This window comes from Rutidosis leptorrhynchoides, chromosome 4 (genome assembly GCF_046630445.1).
Source record: "Rutidosis leptorrhynchoides isolate AG116_Rl617_1_P2 chromosome 4, CSIRO_AGI_Rlap_v1, whole genome shotgun sequence".
Taxonomy (NCBI): Eukaryota; Viridiplantae; Streptophyta; class Magnoliopsida; order Asterales; family Asteraceae; genus Rutidosis; species Rutidosis leptorrhynchoides.
In genome coordinates, this window is record NC_092336.1 from 583,906,581 (window position 1) to 583,926,881 (window position 20,301).

General features: G+C 38.4%; 2 protein-coding genes across 2 annotated transcripts; both read right to left on the minus strand.

Moving 5' to 3' along the window:
- Positions 1 to 2,054: 2,054 nt before the first annotated feature.
- On the minus strand, positions 2,055 to 8,645 carry LOC139842858 (tyrosine--tRNA ligase 1, cytoplasmic-like). Its single transcript, XM_071832959.1, has 12 exons — positions 8,209 to 8,645; positions 8,047 to 8,100; positions 4,898 to 5,051; positions 4,491 to 4,774; positions 4,393 to 4,434; positions 4,263 to 4,317; positions 4,069 to 4,174; positions 3,849 to 3,940; positions 2,968 to 3,113; positions 2,745 to 2,850; positions 2,514 to 2,573; positions 2,055 to 2,186 (listed from the first exon to the last, which is right to left on the minus strand). Exons 1-12 carry the CDS (start codon positions 8,643 to 8,645, stop codon positions 2,055 to 2,057), a joined length of 1,668 nt encoding a protein of 555 aa, XP_071689060.1.
- Positions 8,646 to 8,862: 217 nt separating this feature from the next.
- Positions 8,863 to 12,119, minus strand: LOC139842859 (uncharacterized). Its single transcript, XM_071832960.1, has 2 exons — positions 11,773 to 12,119; positions 8,863 to 9,376 (listed from the first exon to the last, which is right to left on the minus strand). Exons 1-2 carry the CDS (start codon positions 12,117 to 12,119, stop codon positions 8,863 to 8,865), a joined length of 861 nt encoding a protein of 286 aa, XP_071689061.1.
- Between the last annotated feature and the right edge of the window lie 8,182 nt (positions 12,120 to 20,301).

Sequence of the window (20,301 nt, forward strand, 5' to 3'; positions counted from 1 at the left end):
ATCCGAAGACTTACATCTAGAGCAACTAGATGTGAAGACCGCATTCTTGCATGGTGATCTTGTTGAAGAGATCTACATGAGGCAACCCGAGGGCTTTGAGGTAAAGGGTAAAGAGAAGTGGGTTTGTAAGCTAAAGAAAAGTTTGTATGGATTGAAGCAAGCACCTCGGCAATGGTACTTGAAGTTTGATGATTTTATGAAGAATATTGGTTTCTTAAGATGTGAAGCGGGTCACTGTTGCTACTTGAAGAAACTCAAGTCTTCTTATATAATCTTATTGTTGTATGTTGATGACATGTTACTTGCAGGTTCCAACATGTCCGAAATTAACAAGTTGAAGGGATTACTTTCCCGTGAATTCGAGATGAAAGATCTTGGTGGTGCTAGGCAAATACTTGGCATGAGTATTGTGCGTGATCGTGTGAAAGGTACTCTATACTTGTCTCAATCCAAATATATTGAGAAAGTAGTAGAGAGGTTTAATATGGAGAATTCAAAAGCTCGTTCCATGCATTTGGGTAGCACGATTAAGTTATCGAAAAGTCAATCACCAAAGACGGTAAAAGACAAAAAGGATATGGAAAAGGTTCCATATGCATCGGCCGTGGGTAGTATTATGTATGCCATGGTTTGTACAAGACCCGATATTGCTCAAGCAGTGGGAGTTGTAAGTCGTTATATGTCTAATCCGGGGAAAGATCATTGGGAAGCGGTCAAATGGTTGCTTCGTTATTTGAAAGGTACTTCTAATATGGGATTGTGTTTCTCCAAAAACAATCTCATACTTAGGGGTTATGCGGATGCTGATTTGGGTGGATGTGATGATTCGGGGAAAAGCACTACGGGTTATGTTTTCACAATAGGGAAGACGGCGGTTAGTTGGATGTCTCGACTACAAAAGAGTGTTGCTTTGTCAACTACCGAGGCCGAATATATGGCTATTGCAGAAGCTTCTAAAGAGCTTGTTTGGTTGAAGAACTTCTTAGGTGAGTTGGGTAAAAGACAAGACTATTGCGTCTTGTATTGTGATAATCAAAGTGCAATACATCTTGGGAAGAATCCGGTGTTTCATAGTCGTACGAAACACATCAAGATAGTATCATTTTATTCGACAACATATAAATGATGGTACTTTATTATTGGAGAAAATCCTTGGTACGAAGAATCCTGCTGATATGTTTACTAAGGTTGTTACGACAGAGAAATTGAGGTTTTGCATTACCTCAATTGGTCTTCTAATGAATTGATAATAGAAGACCCCAACTAGAGAATTAGAGAGTTAATGTTTCAATTCTAACAAGTAGTGTTGAAGACCTTGTATCGAAAGTCTGCTCATCCGAAGTATGTGTTGAGTGTGCGTGTCCCAAATGGAGTTTGGCGGTATAATGGTGGTTTAACGTTCTTGGTTAGATCGTTGATATTTTGGGTTGACGAAGGTTGGGTTTGTTCAAAGTCTCCAAGTGGGAGATTGTTGGAGATATGGAGAACTTTAAACAATTAGAGGGAATTCCAGGAAACTCACACTAAGCTTCCACGAAGTTGTTAGGAAACTCACATGTAGCTTCCACGAAGTTGTTAGGAAACTCACATGTAGCTTCTACGAAGTTGTCAGGAAACTCAGATGTAGCCTCCATGAAGCTGTCAGGAAACTCACATGAAGCTTCAAGGAATTGTTTTTAGCTTACTCCTTAAATCATTCTATAAATAGACTCTCTTGTAACTCATTGTAAACACACCACAAATATTCAGTAAATACATTCTCTAGTTGGTCCGTGAACTAAAGCAATCACAACGATTGCATATAACCACGTTATCTCTTGTGTCGATTTACATTTCTTGCATTTATAATCTTTCGTTCATTAAGTGGGTTAGTAATCTTGTAGAATTACTATCTGTTTTGGGTCCTAATATCCTTACAATCACATCATCCGATGCCGTCTATTATATCCAACATATTACAATTTATAATGTACTGCTCATAACATTTGATTAGGGGTAGAAAACTTATTTTTCAATAAATCAATCTCAAGATATATGTATGTTAAATTGTTAACTTACTCGGTAGTAGATGGACTCGAAGTTGATGATTCACCCGATGAAGTGAGCGAAACTGATTCACCTTTTTTTACCATTGAATTCTCTCTTTGTCTCTCTTTCTCTTTCTCTTTCTCTTTGACCTTGAAAGCCTGCATCAACCATATAATTATATAAGTGAATCAGATACAATCCCATATAGCATAGGCATGATAAGCACATTGATATATTGACTTTTAAGAGTCATTTGGGTTATGTTTAATCTCTCTAACAGGTGAAAACAACATACCTTCAACACACTATAAGTATATATGTTTCTGAAAAGAAAGAAATCAGAAACAAAGTATCTCGACCCAACTTTAAACTAAACATTTTAAACTCTTACCCAACACGTCTGATTTACACCTCTAGATATATGGGTGTATAAGAAGCATTCGAACTACATGAAAGAAAATTGTGAAGGATGGAAAGATGTATACCTTGACACGTTTCAATAAATCCTTGGCACTCACATCGTTTTTAAAATGATCATGAACGGGCTGCGATAAAAAGACAAGTCGTGTTGTTATAAAGAGACTACTACTCCATATTTAGTGAACAATCAAATACTATTTGTAAAAACAGGCATAAATTGTGAGTCAAAATAGTGAAGCACAAGTTAACAATAGCAAACCAAAATGGCAAGTTTTCAAATATGGAAGAGTAAATACCTGCAGAATAGTGTTTAAAGCTTTAGATAAAGAGGGTTTTAAATCAGCAGGATGCAAGTCACCCTTTTCATAGGCAGCAACCAGTTTTTCAAAACTCGTAAAGACCCTGATTTAAAAGGGTATGGCAGGTAGAGAAGTTAACAAGTATCAACACAAGTGCCATATGTCGGAAACCAGTAATTAAAAAGTAAAATGAAGTTAATAACGAAAATCAAATACTTACTTTTCGCCTCCATTCTCCGCTTTTCTTTCAACCTTGAACTCATTAAACCAAGGAAATATGATATGTTTTATGTACTCCAGGCATGGATTGCCTTGAACGATATTGGGCGGACAGTATGCTTTCTTTATTTTTAAATTCACTTCAGCCTGTGGCATTACCACCACAAACAATCAATGGTATATAACTAAGAAGCTAAAAGTGTAATTAACTAAACAGCTAAGTGGAAACAGAAATAGAATATCATTTATTATGTGGTATACACTTGATCATATGTAGTTCTGTAAATGTGGCAATTCTTTACCCATTTAAAAAGGTTATGTTTTAACTCTAATACATTGGTCTAAGTTACTTTCAAACAGTTACAATTTACTTTTACAGGTAAAGAGTATTAAAAAGGTCCAAGTCGACTTAGAGGGTTTATGTGTGAGTTTATTGCATATAAGCAAATAAGCTCAATGTTAATTTGAACTTAAAAAGTTCCCCTCAAAAATAAAGTAAATACTAATTCAAGTAAGCTTATCTAAACACTAAATCACAAGCTTTTTATGTTACAATAAGAAAATAAGCTAGCATATTTTGCCCAGCCAAACACCCTTTAGATGCCAAAAAAAAAAAAAAAAAAAAAAAAAAAAAAAAAAAAAAAAAAACCCTTTAGATGAATTTATTTGCATAAAAGCTACAAAATCAATATTATCTACAAATGGCATATTGTTAAAGTAATATACTTATACTATTCTAATCATATGAGCCTCACCACTTAAAGTTCAAATGTTGAAAGTAAGCGTTGGCAGGTTAGCAAGACCCATTTTGCCCGTTACCCAACCCACCCATTCAGCCACCACTACTATAAAAGCCAAAGATAAGTGGTTAGAAAATCAAACCTCCTCGTCCTCCATAAAGATAGCAGAAGAAGAATCTGATGTTGACATCTTCTTCTTCTTCTCTTGTCCTTGTAGCAAATCAGGAAGCATGTCTACGTAGCAAAAGCAATATATTATAATAAGAGTAATAATAATAATTAATAATAAATAATAATATAAATAACTAACATAGAATAAAGTAATACTAATAAATAAAGTAGGTTAGCATGTAGGCTCTTACGATGAGACAATATGACAGGCTTATTTTTCCTCTCGATGTCATCACAGTACTCCCTTGCAAGAACATTCACTTCTAGTTGATCCATGCCAAACTGGCATATATCAGCCTACACAAATGAACATAAATAACATAACTACAAACTGTATCCGCCTATATAAATTATATATATACAAATAAGGAGTTAAAACAAGAACCTTAAGAAAAATTATATCTGCACATTGCATGCACCGGTAGAATATCTGAGCAACAAGCAAAGCATCCTTCAACTTATCCTGCAGCTTATCATCCTGCTGCTTATCATCCTTCTTATCATCCTGCTTATCATCCTTCTTATCATCATTCTTATCATCCATATCTGGACAGCACCTAGAATCAAACACAGTAAACACAAATTTTAAAAGAAACATGAATGAGCTTCATACATCTTGATCCTGCGAAGCGTGTTTCTTCTAGCGATATCCAAAACCAAATTCCAATACTCATCAGATCTTGAACTAATTTCTTCTGACGACCAAATAAATTCCACGTTGTCTAGATTCATTCCTGACGCTTTCCAAATCTCAATCATGTAGCGTCCAACAGTTTCGATTATTTTCATGTCTCCGCCCAATTTGTTATTCAATATAGCACATATATCTGCTATCCAAATTTTTACTTTGATACCAAGAGATGTCAGCTTATTTACATGAATTATCTTCATAATTCCCTGTTAAGATATAAACACAGAACAACACGAGCAGGATTCATATAAGTAGATACAACCATGAAACAAAACCATTTACATTTCAAACATCATCGATGAATTGGAATGAACTTTTTGTCAACATACCTCAGCTATATGCATTCTTCCGGAAGGCTCGAGCGCATCGTAGCATATCGGCTGAGGCTTGTTATTCTTAAGAAGATCCAAGAGTTCTTCCTCTTGAATGCATTCTTCCCCAATACTCCTCACAATCTTAAATTTTTCTTCAACATTCTTCATCCTGCACACATACATAATACCAAAATCACTCATTTAGATATACTTAAATACTTATATTTACGAAAACATAATTAGCAATACAATGTTAAAAGCTACTTCTCCTACAAAATGTCCAATTTAGTATAAGCTATTATTCGTAACTGCATATTTACAATACAGACGCGGTGATCAGTTGGACCTTTGATTCATTAACATCTCTTTTTTATATCATTCTCAATGTAACCAATTATAAATCTAAAAATCAAAAGCACACCCAAATCTGCGATCAAAACATAGCTTTGTAACAATAACCAAATTTATTTAGATCATTTTTAGCATACAGGATGTAAAAACATTATCCTTATGTTCATTCATCATTACAAACTATTACAAGTTACTGCTCATAGCATTTGATTAGGTCTAGTTAACTTACAAGTCAATCAATTTTTTTCAACATAGACGTTTATTAACTTACTCAGTTGCAGAATTGGATGGATTCGAGGTTACGGATGCTTCATCAGGTGAACTGAGTGAAATTGATTCAACTCGTTTATCATAATTAAAGTAAACTCACCACCACCTAATAGGCTAATATAGTATAATTATAATATAAATACAACAACAGTACAATTAAACTTAACACCTCAAAAGTTACAATATAAATATAATGACATCTATGATACATGTACGATACTAAACTAAATGTTATAACCGAAGGCAGAATGACCCATATATACAATGATCAAAATTAACCCTATACATTAGGTGTATAGGAATAATAGAAGTTTTTAACAATATGAGTGGATCATATGCAAACGGTGGTGAAACATAACAACAATCAAAATCAAAATGTAATCAAAATATGAATACGGTGGTGGACTGTAATAACAATCAAAATCATAAAGTAATCAAAATTTGAATGCAATTAACGATATAAATTACAAGATACAAACATAAAGTTATAATGATTACATGAATAGTAACCAGAAACATTGATTAGAAGCATAGAAAATACATGATTAAACCAACAAATAGAATTTAGGGTTTACCTCAAAGAAAAAAAATTAGCAGCGGCGTGAGCAGAATGTATCAAAAAATCAGAGTGTGGGCTTTTAATATAGCACGATGATATAACAGAATTACGTGGGAGCAGAAGGTTATTTATGTAAACTACACATCAAAAAGCTCTATTTGATCCGTAAGCTCTATTGGAATAAATGAAGCAACACAAACTTGCAGGCCAAGAAACTGGAATATGCATGGTTGCCTTTTTGTTTTAACTCCTAGCCGTTACATTCCTTTCTTATTACTGATGCGTGATGAGCCTGCCCACTAATGACTACATAGTGATGAGCCCAATAATGATTACATAGTGTTGAGCCCAATAAGCCTCCAAATATAAGTGTTAACTTTTAATGTTTTATGGGCATACCCGGATGATCCGGCCCAATTAAAACAGCAATCTTTTTCTGATTTCCGGCCAGCATTACTACTTTGTAGCTGGCTGTTGGTTCATAATCACACGCACCTTACAAAATAAAAGTTGTAGCTCAATGAAATACAAGTGTCATCACCTCAATTTGACGACGATTTGAGAGTTTGTACGAATGATATATATGACCAAAATAGTAGAGGTGTGTAATCTTGCAATATCACTAATCTTTCCCCTAACTTCATAAACATGCTTAATCAATTCTAACGCACTTAAGTATCGAACGTTCATGAATTAAATTACATTATTGGTAACTTGAACATATAAACCTTACTTGTTTACAATTAGATAAATTTTGTCCACTCAAAAATTTCTTTCAAGCTCGACTACTATACATAAATACATGTCTTACATTAACATTAACAAATATATGTAACTTTTTTTTTGAACAGTGATTGGGATCACCCGAGGGGGACTAAACCACCCGTTGCGATTATCTCTTGTTTCGACTATGTCGATGCAGCGATAATAACTTCGCCCCCATCGTATTTATATATGCATCAAACTCTATTTAAAACACAAAAATTCATCTTATTATATTTTTCTCTGTATATAATACTCCATCCGTCCCACCATAAGTGTCCACATTTCTATTTTGGGATGTCCCATTACAAGTGTCCATATTGTACTTTCAACTAATGAGAAGAGGTTATTCTGGAGATAGAAGATTTCTGATTGGTGGAGAATGAAGTTAGTGGGATTTCCTAAAACTGTGTGCAAAAAGTAAGTGGACACTTATAATGGGACGGAGGGAGTATATAAGTTTCAAAGTATACAACAATATTATTATATTAATTATGGTTTAAAGTTGAGCCCGTGCAAGGTGCACTGTTGTAAACGGCGTCCGTTGCGACGCCCGTTGCGGCGTTTTGGTGACTAAACCTTTTCGACCCAAGAAAAATTGGGTCAACGCCGGTCAAAAGTAAGAAATTCTGTTAAAATCGGTCATAAGTCGGTCAAATCAATCAAAATTGACTTAGTTTAGTATTCCATTTTGTATTATATTAACACTAATTGCAATTATAGGTACAAACTTGTCAACGAAGATTTTTTAGCTCTAAAATATGTGTAAATATATATTTATATATATAAGTCAACATTAGTCAACATCCGTTTCGACCCCGTCTCGACCCCGTTTTTTCCGTTGCGACGTTTTGAGGCTGCTACCGTGTCGGCCCCGTCTCGCATCTTTTTCAACCTTGCCTATGTGAAACACTTAAATAAATTAGACTTGGATTGTAGTTCAAGTTGGTAGTTCAAAAGCTGTTTTGGTTTGGGCCTTGCTGTTAGCCCATGCAGCCCTTTTGTATTGTTGTGTCTCCTTTCCATTTATAATATAATCGTTTGATCATGGAATCCTCCATGGATTGCTTTTCCAACCCTCGTGAGGACCAACCCATTGATAAAGTTCAATTGCCTTTTGAGGTATAGTGGGATTGTATTTAAGAAGCTTAGGGTATTGTTAGAAGACGGAGCATGTAGTCATATACTTTGTCCATTTTCAGATCATCTTGAATGAAATTACTTGATGCCTTTCCTATCAATTGTTTTTTTTTGAAAAGCAAGTGCAATTTTATTTCTACATTAAACAACATTATACAATTTTTTTAGTTACAAAGAAGTATGATAATACACGAAAATAGTTGCAAAGAACGCAACTATGATGAATTCCTAACACGAAAGATACATGTGCGGACTACTCAACCAAGTTAGCCAATCGAATTTTTCCCCCTTTGATCTAAGAGAAATCCATTCAAAGGACTTGACTTGGATTTCACTAAGAGTAACCGGAGCACACCATGAAGTACCACGAAATATTCTGTTGTTACGGTTCTTCCAAATGTAGTAAGCACTTATCCACTCGACTGCTTGCCAAATCTTTTTCCCGAATGATGACGTCGATACCCCGGAGTTACCTCCAAGGATCTCATTAAAATCATAGTTCAAGAAGGATCCCAAGCCCCACCATTGAAATACCCGATTCCATATATCCCGTGTGTATGAGCAAAAGATCATGGTATGGTCCGTAGTTTCTAAATCTTCATCACAAAGAGGGCATCTACTACTATGTAGGTCGATACCTCTTTTGTCCAATTCAATGCGTACCGGCAATCTTTTCTTCATTAAACGCCACACGAATATTTCTATCTTTTTTGGGACCAAATTGTTCCTCAAGGTAGGATTTGGAGTGTTACCCGAAGTTAGTATTTTTTTTCATCACAAATTCTTGAAAGTTTTTTAACCGTAAGCTCTTTGCACCCATCTAGCGCCCACGACCACCTGTCTTTTCCTTCCCCTAACCTCACGGATCCAAATTTCTGGATCAAGGTATCAAGATCACCTAGCCCACGGCCCATTGGTTCACGAGCCCAAGTCTAGTTGAAGACCCCCCTTGAAAGCGTGCTGCAACAGTGACATTAGCCTCTGCCTCTAATCGGTATAGCCTAGGAAACAATACACTGAGCTTGGCGTTTCCTACCCAAACATCGTTCCAAAAAGAAGTATCCGACCCATTCCCAATAGTCTTCGATAATGAATTCTTGAACTTAATCTCAAGGTCTTCAATACAATTACCTGCAAGAATAATATTGTACCAAGTGCCCAAAGCGGGGCGGTAACCTAAGTCACCACCCGACTCCAAGCCACCACTCGAACCATAAATGCTACGAATCACTTTACCCCAAAGTGAGTTAGTTTCGGTTTTGAACCTCCACCACCACTTTGCAAGTAAAGCCAAGTTTTTACCCTTAAGAGACCCGATGTTTAACCCGTCCAACCCATAAGAATTAAGGATAGTGTCCCATTTAACCCAAGAAATTTTTAAACCCGTGTCCGACCCGTCCCAAAAGAACTTTCTTCTCACACTCTCAAGAAATTTTAAAACACAATTCGGGGCACGAAAGAGCGAGAAAAAATAAAACGGTAGACTCGAAAGAATCTATTTGATAAGAACCAATCTTCCTCCATATGACATCGATCTCATTTTCCAACTCGAAAGGCGTTTCTTAATTTTTTCAATGACCGGCTCCCAATCTTTCATTTTTTTCATTCTACACCCAGTCGGGAGACCAAGATAAGTGAACGAGAAAGCTCCCACTTGGCATCCAAATTGATTTGAAATGTTGCGCAATTCCTCATTACCAACCCCGATTCCATATGTAAGACCCGAGTATTCGTAGTGTACATATGTGTATATGGGTTACTCAAGTTTGGGGTTTTTGTTGCACATAATTAAAAAGACAAAAGATGCTGAACTGGGAGGGTCGCGCGCCGCGCGGCTAGGTGGTGCGCCGCGCCATCTGTCTGCGACAGATTCCTTTCTTCTTTTTAAAATAGATATTTTGAGGGCAATTGTGTAATTTCACTTTGGGGCCGAATTTAATACCCTAGATCAGTTTTGGGGAGCTCATTTACTACTCCCACAACAACCTCATCTTCTCCAATTAAAAACTAGAGAGAGAGTGCAATCCTTGAGAGAGAAAGCTCCATTAAAGGGTGAAAGAGGTTGAATCGGGTCTTGGTGCAAGTTTTAAAGTCGTTCATCTAGTCGATAGCTACGTGGTGATTGTGTTGGTAAGTTATAAAACCCAATTTCTTACTTCAATTGCTTTAAGGGTTAGGTTTTGGGCTAGTGATGAACCAAAGACCCATTTTGTTAGTATTTTGGGGATTTTGGGTGAATATGGGTTATGAAGGCTCATTGATGACTAACCTAGGATTTGAATGTGTTAATTGGACTTTTGAGTCTTAAATTTAGTTAGTTAGTGCTAGAACACTTTAATAATATGTAAATGGGTGTTATTGGGTATGGATGACCCAAATGGGTGTGTTGACCTTGAAATGGGTCAAATGAGTCTTTAATGACCTAAGTGGCCTAGCAATTATGAAAACGAGTTAGCCTTGTGACCTAAATGTATTTTAAACCCATCTTGACGAATGATTAGGGTTTTGGTGTGTGTTGACCCAATTTAGGGTTAAGGGTGCAAATGGGTTGAAATTGCACCATTGGGTCAAAATGGCTTAGAATGGTGAAAGGGTTTGGTTGACCGACTTGAGTTTGCGTTTGATGATGTGTATAATATGATAGGTACGTTACTTTGAGGTCTTGCAATCTCGGGTATCTTTTCACAAGACTTTGAGGTGAGTGGAATAATTATATGCGTATGTATATAATGTATCTATTTGTTGTAGCGTGAAAGGTGTAGTGTCGAGGTGTTAAGACACCACGTTTCACGTGAAGAGTGTAGCATCGAGGTGTTAAGATGCCACTCGGGTGTAGCATCGAGGTGTTAAGATGCCACCTAGGAGTGTAGTGTCGAGGTGTTAAGACACCACTCCGTAAAATAATGAGTGATGCATCGAGGTGTTAAGATGCCACTCGGGGTGATGTGCCGAGGTGTTAAGGCGCCACCCTAGGGGTTAGTGGTGCGAGGTGTTAAGTGCCCTAACGGATGTTGTGAACACCGATGGCGTTTTCGCGAGCGCCGTTCCCTTGTACTATTGGTTAACCATGGTTATTTGTGTTGTAAGCATATTATATTATTCGAGTTATATTCCTATGCGGTTGTTATGCTAGCTTGTGGTATTGGAGATTTATAGCTTGCTATTGTGACGATAAGCTAAATGTGTATGCTAGCGTGTTTGCGGTTTGGTGTGTAAGTGTATGCAAGTAGGTATAATTATATATGTATTCGTATAATTATTGCATTCACTAAGCTTTGCTTACCCTCTCGTTGTTTACCATTTTATAGGTTCGGTTTTGGACAAGGGTAAGGGCATCGTTTTGGACTAGAGATCCCGCTTGATGCTAGGGGACGCTTTTGGCTTTAGTAGCTCTTGGAGTTTGACCGATAGTTGGGTAGTTTAGTCCCAAACTCCATGCTCATTGTGTAGTTTGGAACTTAAACTTTTTGGTGGTCGAAACTCGTAAATTGTATTAAACTCGTAAAATGGCCGATGTGGGCCCTGCTTGTAAAACATCACTTTTATGTTTGAATCGTGTTAGTTTTACATATTTGAATGTGTGGTTAAAAGTGTTTCGTCTAAAAATGTCGGGAACTAGTCGATCTTTTTCGCATTTAAAGACTTTTAGGACAGACCACTTCGGCGCGCCGCGCGGCCTTCCTGGCGCGCCGCGCCAATTGCTGGACAGTTAAAAAAAAATTTATTTTGTATTTTCACGTGGTTTGTTCGCGGGTTGGTTTGGGATGTTACACCATATATACAACTTTTATGAAAGTTCACTTTTTACCCCGAAGCCAATTCGAAACATTTGAGCAATTTTTGAAGGTTTCGCGCATTAGATCGACTACATTCTCCGAAAAAAATGGTGTCATCCGCATATTGCAAATGTGAGACCATAACTTTATCATTCCCAACTTCAATGCCATTAAAAAGTCCCTTGTTTAAGGCACTTTTAGCAAGTATGTTAAGACCTTCCGCCGCAAGGATAAATAGGAAAGGGGATAATGGATTCCCTTGCCTAATACCCCTTTCAAGTGAGAATTCTCTTGTCGAAGACCCGTTAACAAGTATAGAAACCGAAGCCGTGGTTAAACAAGACCGTATCCACTTACGCCATCTATCACCAAACCCCATGCAACACATAACCTCCAATAAAAAGTCCCAATTAATTGTAACAGACTGAAACCCGGGCTAGTTGTAAGTGAACTATTTTGTCTTTAGGGTTGTGCTTAGTCTTAAGTGCTTTTATTTTAATTATGTGAATAGTGTTATTTTATTATTTGGTTAAGACCAGTTTGTGACAAGGGTCACAGAACATGTTTGTTTATTTAATTTGGACCTCGTTAGGGTACTTTATCAGTTGTGTTAAGTTGTTAGATAACTGGTAAATACCCGTGTGTTGTGAGGTGGGGAAAAATAGCAGCCTTAAGTGACTAGTGTACTGCCTTCTTCTTCCCATTTCTAGAATTTTTCCAAACACACCCGTACCTTCATCCCTCCCATCTACCAAACCCTAATTCTCCATTGTTGATCTTGAGCTCGAATTGGTCTTGAAATCACGTTCTTTACACTCTACTGATTCTTTTAAGGTATGTAACATGTGTTTTTGTGTTCAATTCGTTGTTAAATTCATGGTTTTGTGTGAGTTTTGTAAAAAGCTTGAATTTGTGTCAAAACAAGTGATTTAAGTGTTGTTATGGTCAAATTGTTGTGGGTTTTGAGTCTATAACAAGTAGTGAACAAGTTGTGGTCGATTTTGGTGTTTAAAACGAGCTCTAGATCGAGATTTGAGGATTTCATCATGAAGTCCGTAGCCTTTGTTCAGTTTCTGAGGAAGATGAACACAGTCGGCCGACTGTCGATCGACAGTCGACCGACTGAGGGTTGAACCGACCGATTGTTGAGTGAACCGACCGACTGAGATTTACCTTCGGCCGATTGATGTTATACCAAGTGAATCGACCGACTGAGAAAGTCAGTCGACCGGTTGTGTAGACAATCGACCGACTGTTAGTGTCAGTCGACCGACTGTGTGTCCAGGGCAGAATGTTTTATCAAAGTGTCTTTTTCTAGCCGTTATGCTGCCCGTTTGTATTTTGGTGTTCAGGATGTAAATTTTGAAAGTGCATAAGTGTTAAGCATGAAAATTTTTTAGCGGAAGCATTTTTTTACTAATTTGCTATAATTTGCTGTCAGTGTGTCTAATCTTGATGGGAACACTATTCTAACTTGGTTTTTGCTGTTCTCAGGAGATAAGAACAAGGAGGAAGCTCAGAAATAATAACTGAGCAGTTGCTGGTAATTGGTGAGTGGGTCTATCTATGGATAGAGTTTAAGTAGCATATCATGCTACTGTGGTTGACTCTTTTACCATGCATAGTGTAGGAATTGCTATGATAGAATAATATCGTTTGCCTGATGTTGTATGTGAATTATGTGTACACTGTGTGAATGGCACCAGTCGGGCCTAGGGAGACTGGGGACTCGAGACCGTGCCTAGGAGAGGTTAGAGTCCGTATGAGGTCAACCGTACCTAGGGGAGGTTGGGTTCATAGGCTACTGATTGTGGAGTATAGTGTGAATGATGCACCCCCTGCATCTGGATAACTATACTGTGAATTGAGTAGCAGGGACTATCGGTAGACTCAGGCCCGATCAGCTGGGAGTCGTGTGCTCGTACAAGCCGCCGATCCTCGTATTGTCTTATTGTATGCTAGTTGGTAGTTAGCATGTATTGTTGTTCGTATATAGCTTGTGTGTGGCTTAAGCTATATCTGTTAGATAGATTCCATTCACTTAGCGGTGCGCTAATCCCCCACATATTCTCCCCTTGCAGGTTTAGGTACTGCTAGTCGGGATGGGTGCTGATGCAGAAGATATGTTTGACGACCCGACTCTGATGTGGACTTTTGTTTAAATAATGTTTTGTGATAACGTAACACCGTGGTGTAAACTTAAACTTAATTACTCAGATTAATGTAATGACGTGACATATATAGTGTTTGTAAATAAAGTCTTCCGCTGTGCGTTTAAAAAAAAATGGCCGGTGTTACAAGTTGGTATCAGAGCCTGGTTTGGCAGCAAGTACGTGCGCGTATTTTGTTCCCAAACCCTGAGGCAAATCAAACATGTCTGTGGGAGTGGGGGCTAAGTGAAAATAGGATATACGTGTGTTAGTTGTGATTGAACTAACTGTTATCCACTAAGCTTTTGTGTAAGCTGTTTTGTAGCACAGGTATGGCTGATAGAAACGCAACTGGCCCATCCAACCCCGGAACATTCAGAGCACCAGAAGAGGGTGTTGAGTCTGATGATGATCAGAATAGTTACATCCTTCAGTTAGAAAGTAAGCTAAAAGAGGCTGAAGACAAAATTAATGAGCTTGAATTAGCGAGGCATTCTGGAAATGATGATACACCACCTGGATTCCCAAATGCGCAATCCCAAATGATACCTAATGTGTACCAGAACCAGTTTCAGAATCAAATACCTAACCAATACTATATGCCACCTCAAAATACTTTTACTTACCAAAATCCCATGATGATGAACCCGTACCAAATGCAAATGTTCCAACAACCTTACATGCAACCACCCAAAATGTGTACTTATAAGAACTTCCGTGATTGCAAACCCTCCGAGTTCTCTGGAAGTAGTGATCCGACTGTAACTCTCAATTGGTTGCGAGAAATTGAAAGGGTATTTGAAGCGTGTCAGTGTGAACCCGAGTTGAAAGTGACATATGCTAGTCGTTTTTTGAAAGGTAGGGCTATGATTTGGTGGGATTCTTTGATATCTAGTATACCGAAAGAACAAGTGAGTATGATCACATGGGAGCAGTTTCATGGGAAGGTGTGTGAACAGTATTGTAATCCGTTTGATATGAATCGAATCAAGACTGAGTTTCTTGAAATGAAGATGACACCTCAAATGACGATCGATGAGGTAGTAGAGAAGTACATGGATATACTGAGGTTTGTACAGCAGTGGGTGCCCGACGAAGCATCTCGTATCCAGCATTTCGTTAATATCATTTTGCCAGAGTACCAAACTTTTGTTAGAACAGCTACATCGTTGTCTCAAGCTGTTATGATGGCTAAGATGGTAGAAAGTGATGTTCAGTCCACCAGAAACAGAATGTTTGGTAATGTGCTACAACAAGGTGGGCAAGTATCTGGTCAATCAGGATCTAAATCCAAGAAGTTTAGTGGATTTAAATCGAAGGGTAAAAGTGGTCAGAGTAGTTCTGGGTCTGGATCAGGTAAAGGGAATTGGTGTCACACGTGTCGATCTTCTCATAGTGGTCAGTGTTCTGAGGCTAAAAGAAGATGTTTAAAGTGTGGTGTTGTTGGGCATGAGTCTTTAGCATGTATGTATCCGAATAGTGTGTGTTGGAGTTGTCACAAACCAGGGCATCGTGCAGTTAGTTGTCCGTCGAAGAGTGGTGGTTCCGGGGTAGGGTCAGGGCGCGTTCAGCATCAGCCGGAGGGTCAACTGCCTCGAGTGGGTAGAAGAGGAAGAACCCTCTAACAGTAGAGGCTAGAGCTTTTCAAATGTCGGTTGAGAATGCCATGGCAACTGAAGAAGTGATCACCGGTATGTTTCTAATCAACTCAATACCTGCTCGCGTATTGTTTGATTGTGGTGCCAATAGATGTTTTATGTCCCTAGATTTCTGTGCTAAGTTGAAATTACCAGTTACTGTGTTACCCAAGCCGGTTAGTGTAGAAGTAGCCGATGGTAAGATCACACCCGTCACAACATATGTGTCTGGGGTTTGTATAGAGATTGAAGGGAAGTCTTTCCCGGTGACTTGTTTAGTGTTACCTATTCCTAGCTTTGATGTAGTATTAGGAATGGATTGGTTGAGCTCGCTTAGGGCTAATATTAAGTGTGATAGGAAAATGATTACCTTTCGTTCAACCGATGGAACCCGTGTTGTGGCCCGAGGGGAGCGGGGTGGGTATAATTTTCCGTTGATAACTATGATGAAAGCGAAAAAGTCGATGGCAAAGGGCTGTGAATCATTTCTTGCATATGTTATTGATGCGAAGAAAGAAAAGAAAAGTGTGGCTGATATTCCGGTAGTATCAGAATTTCCCGAAGTGTTCCCAGATGAGTTACCAGGTCTGCCGCCGGTAAGGGAAGTCGAATATAAGATTGAGTTGGTTCCTGGAACAACACCAGTTGCAAAAGCTCCATACCCATTAGCGCCGTCTGAAATCCATGAAATGATGTCACAGATTCAAGAGCTATTAGATAGTGGGTTTATCCGATCGAGTTCTTTACCGTGGGGTGCTCCGGTATTGTTTGTTAAAAAGAAAGATTGGTCAATGCGTATGTGTATTGATTATCGTGAATTAAACAAAAGAACGGTGAAGAATAAGTATCCGTTACCTCGAATAGACGATTTTTTCGATCAGTTACAGGGTGCTTCATTCTTTTCCAATATAGATTTACGATCCGGGTATCATCAAATTCGTGTTGCTGAATCAGATATACCGAAAATAGCGTTCAGAACTAGGTATGGTCATTATGAATTTCTTGTCATGCCGTTTGGGTTGACGAATGCGCCAACAGTCTTCATGGATTTAATGAATAGGGTGTGTCATCCATTCTTAGATAAGTTTGTGATTGTGTTCATAGACGATATACTAGTATATTCAAAGACAGAGAGTGAGCATGCTGAACACCTGAGATAGGTTTTGAATTTGCTGAAACGTGAGCAGCTATTTGCAAAATTTTTAAAATGTGAATTTTGGTTACGTGAACTGCAGTTTTTGGGTCATGTGATTTGTGCTGAAGGTATAAAGGTTGATTCGATAAAGATAGAAGCGTTAATGAATTGGAATTCTCTGAAGACTCCGACTGAGATTAAGAGTTTTCTGGGATTGGCTGGTTATTATCGCAGGTTTATCAAAGATTTTTATAAAATAGCAGGTCCATTGACTAAGTTGACTCGTAAAGATGTAGCCTTTCGATGGACTGATGAACAGGAAAAGGCTTTTCAGATTTTGAAGTAGCTATTGTGTCAGGCACCAGTGTTAGCTTTACCAGAAGGTTCAGACGACTTCGTGGTATACTGTGATGCATCATATGCTGGGCTGGGTTGTGTATTAATGCAAAGAGATAAAGTAATCGCTTACGCCCCGCGACAGTTGAAAGTTCATGAGATGAATTATCCAATGCACGATCTTGAAATGGTTGCAGTAGTGTTTGCTTTGAAGCTGTGGAGACACTATTTGTATGGAACCCATTGTGTTATTTGTACAGATCACAAGAGTTTGCAGTATATCTTCTCACAGAAAGAAATGAATATGAGACAGAGACGGTGGCAAGAGTTGATCAAAGATTATGATTGTGAAATTAAATACCATCCGGGTAAGGCAAATGTGGTTGCAGATGCGCTAAGTCGTAAATAGTCAAGTGAAAATGTGAAATTCCTTCGATTGAATATAACTTCAGATTTGATTAACAGCTTAAGAACCGTTCAGGCCTGTGCTTTGGAGGACAAACATATTAAATCTGAACAAATGATCAAACGGAAAGTGGACTTAATTGATGACTCACGTGGACTAAAGACTTTAAACAATCGCGTTTGGGTGCCTAAGCTTGGATATTTGAGGGATTTAATTATGACAGAAGCTTACAAATCCAGATTGACAGTGCATCCGGGTAGTAACAAGATGTATCATGATTTGAAAACAGTGTATTGGTGGCCGACAATGAAAACAGATATCGCTCGATATGTCGAAAAGTGTCATATTTGTGCTCAAGTGAAGGCAGAACATCAGAAACCTTATGGTTCGTTACGTCAGTTACAGATTCCAGAGTGAAAATGGGAACATATAACGATGGATTTTGTGACCAAACTACCAAGAACTCAGAAACGACACGATATGATTTGGGTAATAGTGGATCGTCTAACTAAAAGTGCTCATTTTCTTGCTACTCGTGAGACAGCTTCATTAAGTGAGTTAGCCGATTTGTATGTGAAAGAAATAGTTAGTCGACATGGTGTGCCGTTATCTATCGTTTCAGACAGAGATTCCAGATTTGTGTCAAACTTTTGGAATAGTCTTCAACAGAATCTGGGTACACGTGTGAATTTAAGTATAGCTTATCATCCTCAGACAGACGGTCAGAGTGAAAGAACGATACAGACTTTGGAGGATATGTTAAGGGCTTGCTTGTTAGAATACGGTGCTTCGTGGGATACACATTTGCCTTTGGTCGAATTCGCGTATAATAATTCATATCATTCGAGTATAGGGATGCCGCCCTATAAAATGTTATACGGTCGTCGTTGCAGAACTCCGACTTGTTGGTTAGAAGCCGGGGAGAAACAGTTTGCAGGTCCCAAAATTGTTCAAATGACAGCTGAAAAAGTTGCAATTGCGAGAGAAAAGTTGAAAGCCGCTAGAGATAGGCAGAATATGTATGTCGATCCGCGTAGACGTCCGGTAACCTTTAATGTGGGTGAACGAGTGTATTTAAAAGTTTCGCCGTGGAAAGGGGTTATTAGATTCGGTAAACGTGGTAAGTTAGCACCAAGATTTATTGGTCCGTTTTCGATCAGTGAAGTGTTGAACGATCAGACTGTGGTGTTAGATCTTCCGCCAGAGTTAGCCGGTATTCATAATACATTTAACGTGTGTTATCTTCGTAAGTGTAAAGGCGACGATGAAATGCAACTTCTTCCTTTAGAAGATTTAAGGGTCGATTTGAATAAGAAATTAGTGGAAGAGCCGGTCCGTGTAGTTGACCGAAAGGTGACTAAGTTGAGAAATAAAGAGATATCGATGGTGTTGATCGAGTGGAAACACAGTTTGGGTTCTAATCTTACATGGGAAATGGAAGAGTTGATGAGAAACCGCTACCCTCGTTTGTTTGACCGAGACCAGATTCCGAGGACGAAATCTCCTTAAGGGGGTGGATTTGTAACAGACTGAAACACGGGCTAGTTGTAAGTGGACAATTTTGTCCTTAGGGTTTGTGCTTAGTCTTAAGTACTTTTATTTTAATTATGTGAAAAGTGTTATTTTATTATTTGGTTAAGACCAGTTTGTGACAAGGGTCACAGAACAGGTTTGTTTATTTAATTTGGACCTCGTTAGGGTACTTTATCAGTTGTGTTAAGTTGTTAGATAACTGGTAAATACCCGTGTGTTGTGAGGTGGGGAAAAATAGCAGCCTTAAGTGACTAGTGTACTGCCTTCTTCTTCCCATTTCTAGAATTTTCCCAAACACACTCGTACCTTCATCCCTCCCATCTACCAAACCCTAATTCTCCATTGTTGATCTTGAGCTCGAATTGGTCTTGAAATCACGTTCTTTACACTCTACTGATTCTTTTAAAGTATGTAACATGTGTTTTTGTGTTCAATTCGTTGTGAAATTCATGGTTTTGTGTGAGTTTTGTAAAAAGCTTGAATTTGTGTCAAAACAAGTGATTTAAGTGTTGTTATGGTCAAATTGTTGTGGGTTTTGAGTCTATAACAAGTAGTGAACAAGTTGTGGTCGATTTTGGTGTTTAAAACGAGCTCTAGATCGAGATTTGAGGATTTCATCGTGAAGTCCGTAGCCTTTGTTCAGTTTCTGAGGAAGATGAACACAGTCGGCCGACTGTCGGTCGACAGTCGACCGACTGAGGGTTGAACCGACCGATTGTTGAGTGAACCGATCGACTGAGATTTACCTTCGGCCGATTGATGTTATACCAAGTGAATCGACCGACTGAGAAAGTCAGTCGACCGGTTGTGTAGACAGTCGACCGACTGTCAGTTTCAGTCGACCGACTGTCAGTTTCAGTCGACCGACTGTGTGTCCAGGGTAGAATGTTTTACCAAAGTGCCTTTTTCTAGCCGTTATGCTGCCCGTTTGTATTTTGGTGTTCAGGATGTAAATTTTGAAAGTGCATAAGTGTTAAGCATGAAAATTTTTTAGCGGACGCATTTTTTGACTAATTTGCTATAATTCGCTGTCAGTGTGTCTAATCTTGATGAGAACTCTATTCTAACTTGGTTTTTGCTGTTCTCAGGAGATAAGGACAAGGAGGAAGCTCAGAAATAATAACTGAGCAGTTGCTGGTAATTGGTGAGTGGGTCTATCTACAGATAGAGTTTAAGTAGCGTATCATGCTACTGTGGTTGACTCTTTTACCATGCATAGTGTAGGAATTGCTATGATAGAATAATATCGTTTGCCTGATGTTGTATGTGAATTATGTGTACACTGTGTGAATGGCACCAGTCGGGCCTAGAGAGACTGGGGACTCGAGACCGTGCCTAGAAGAGGTTAGAGTCCGTATGAGGTC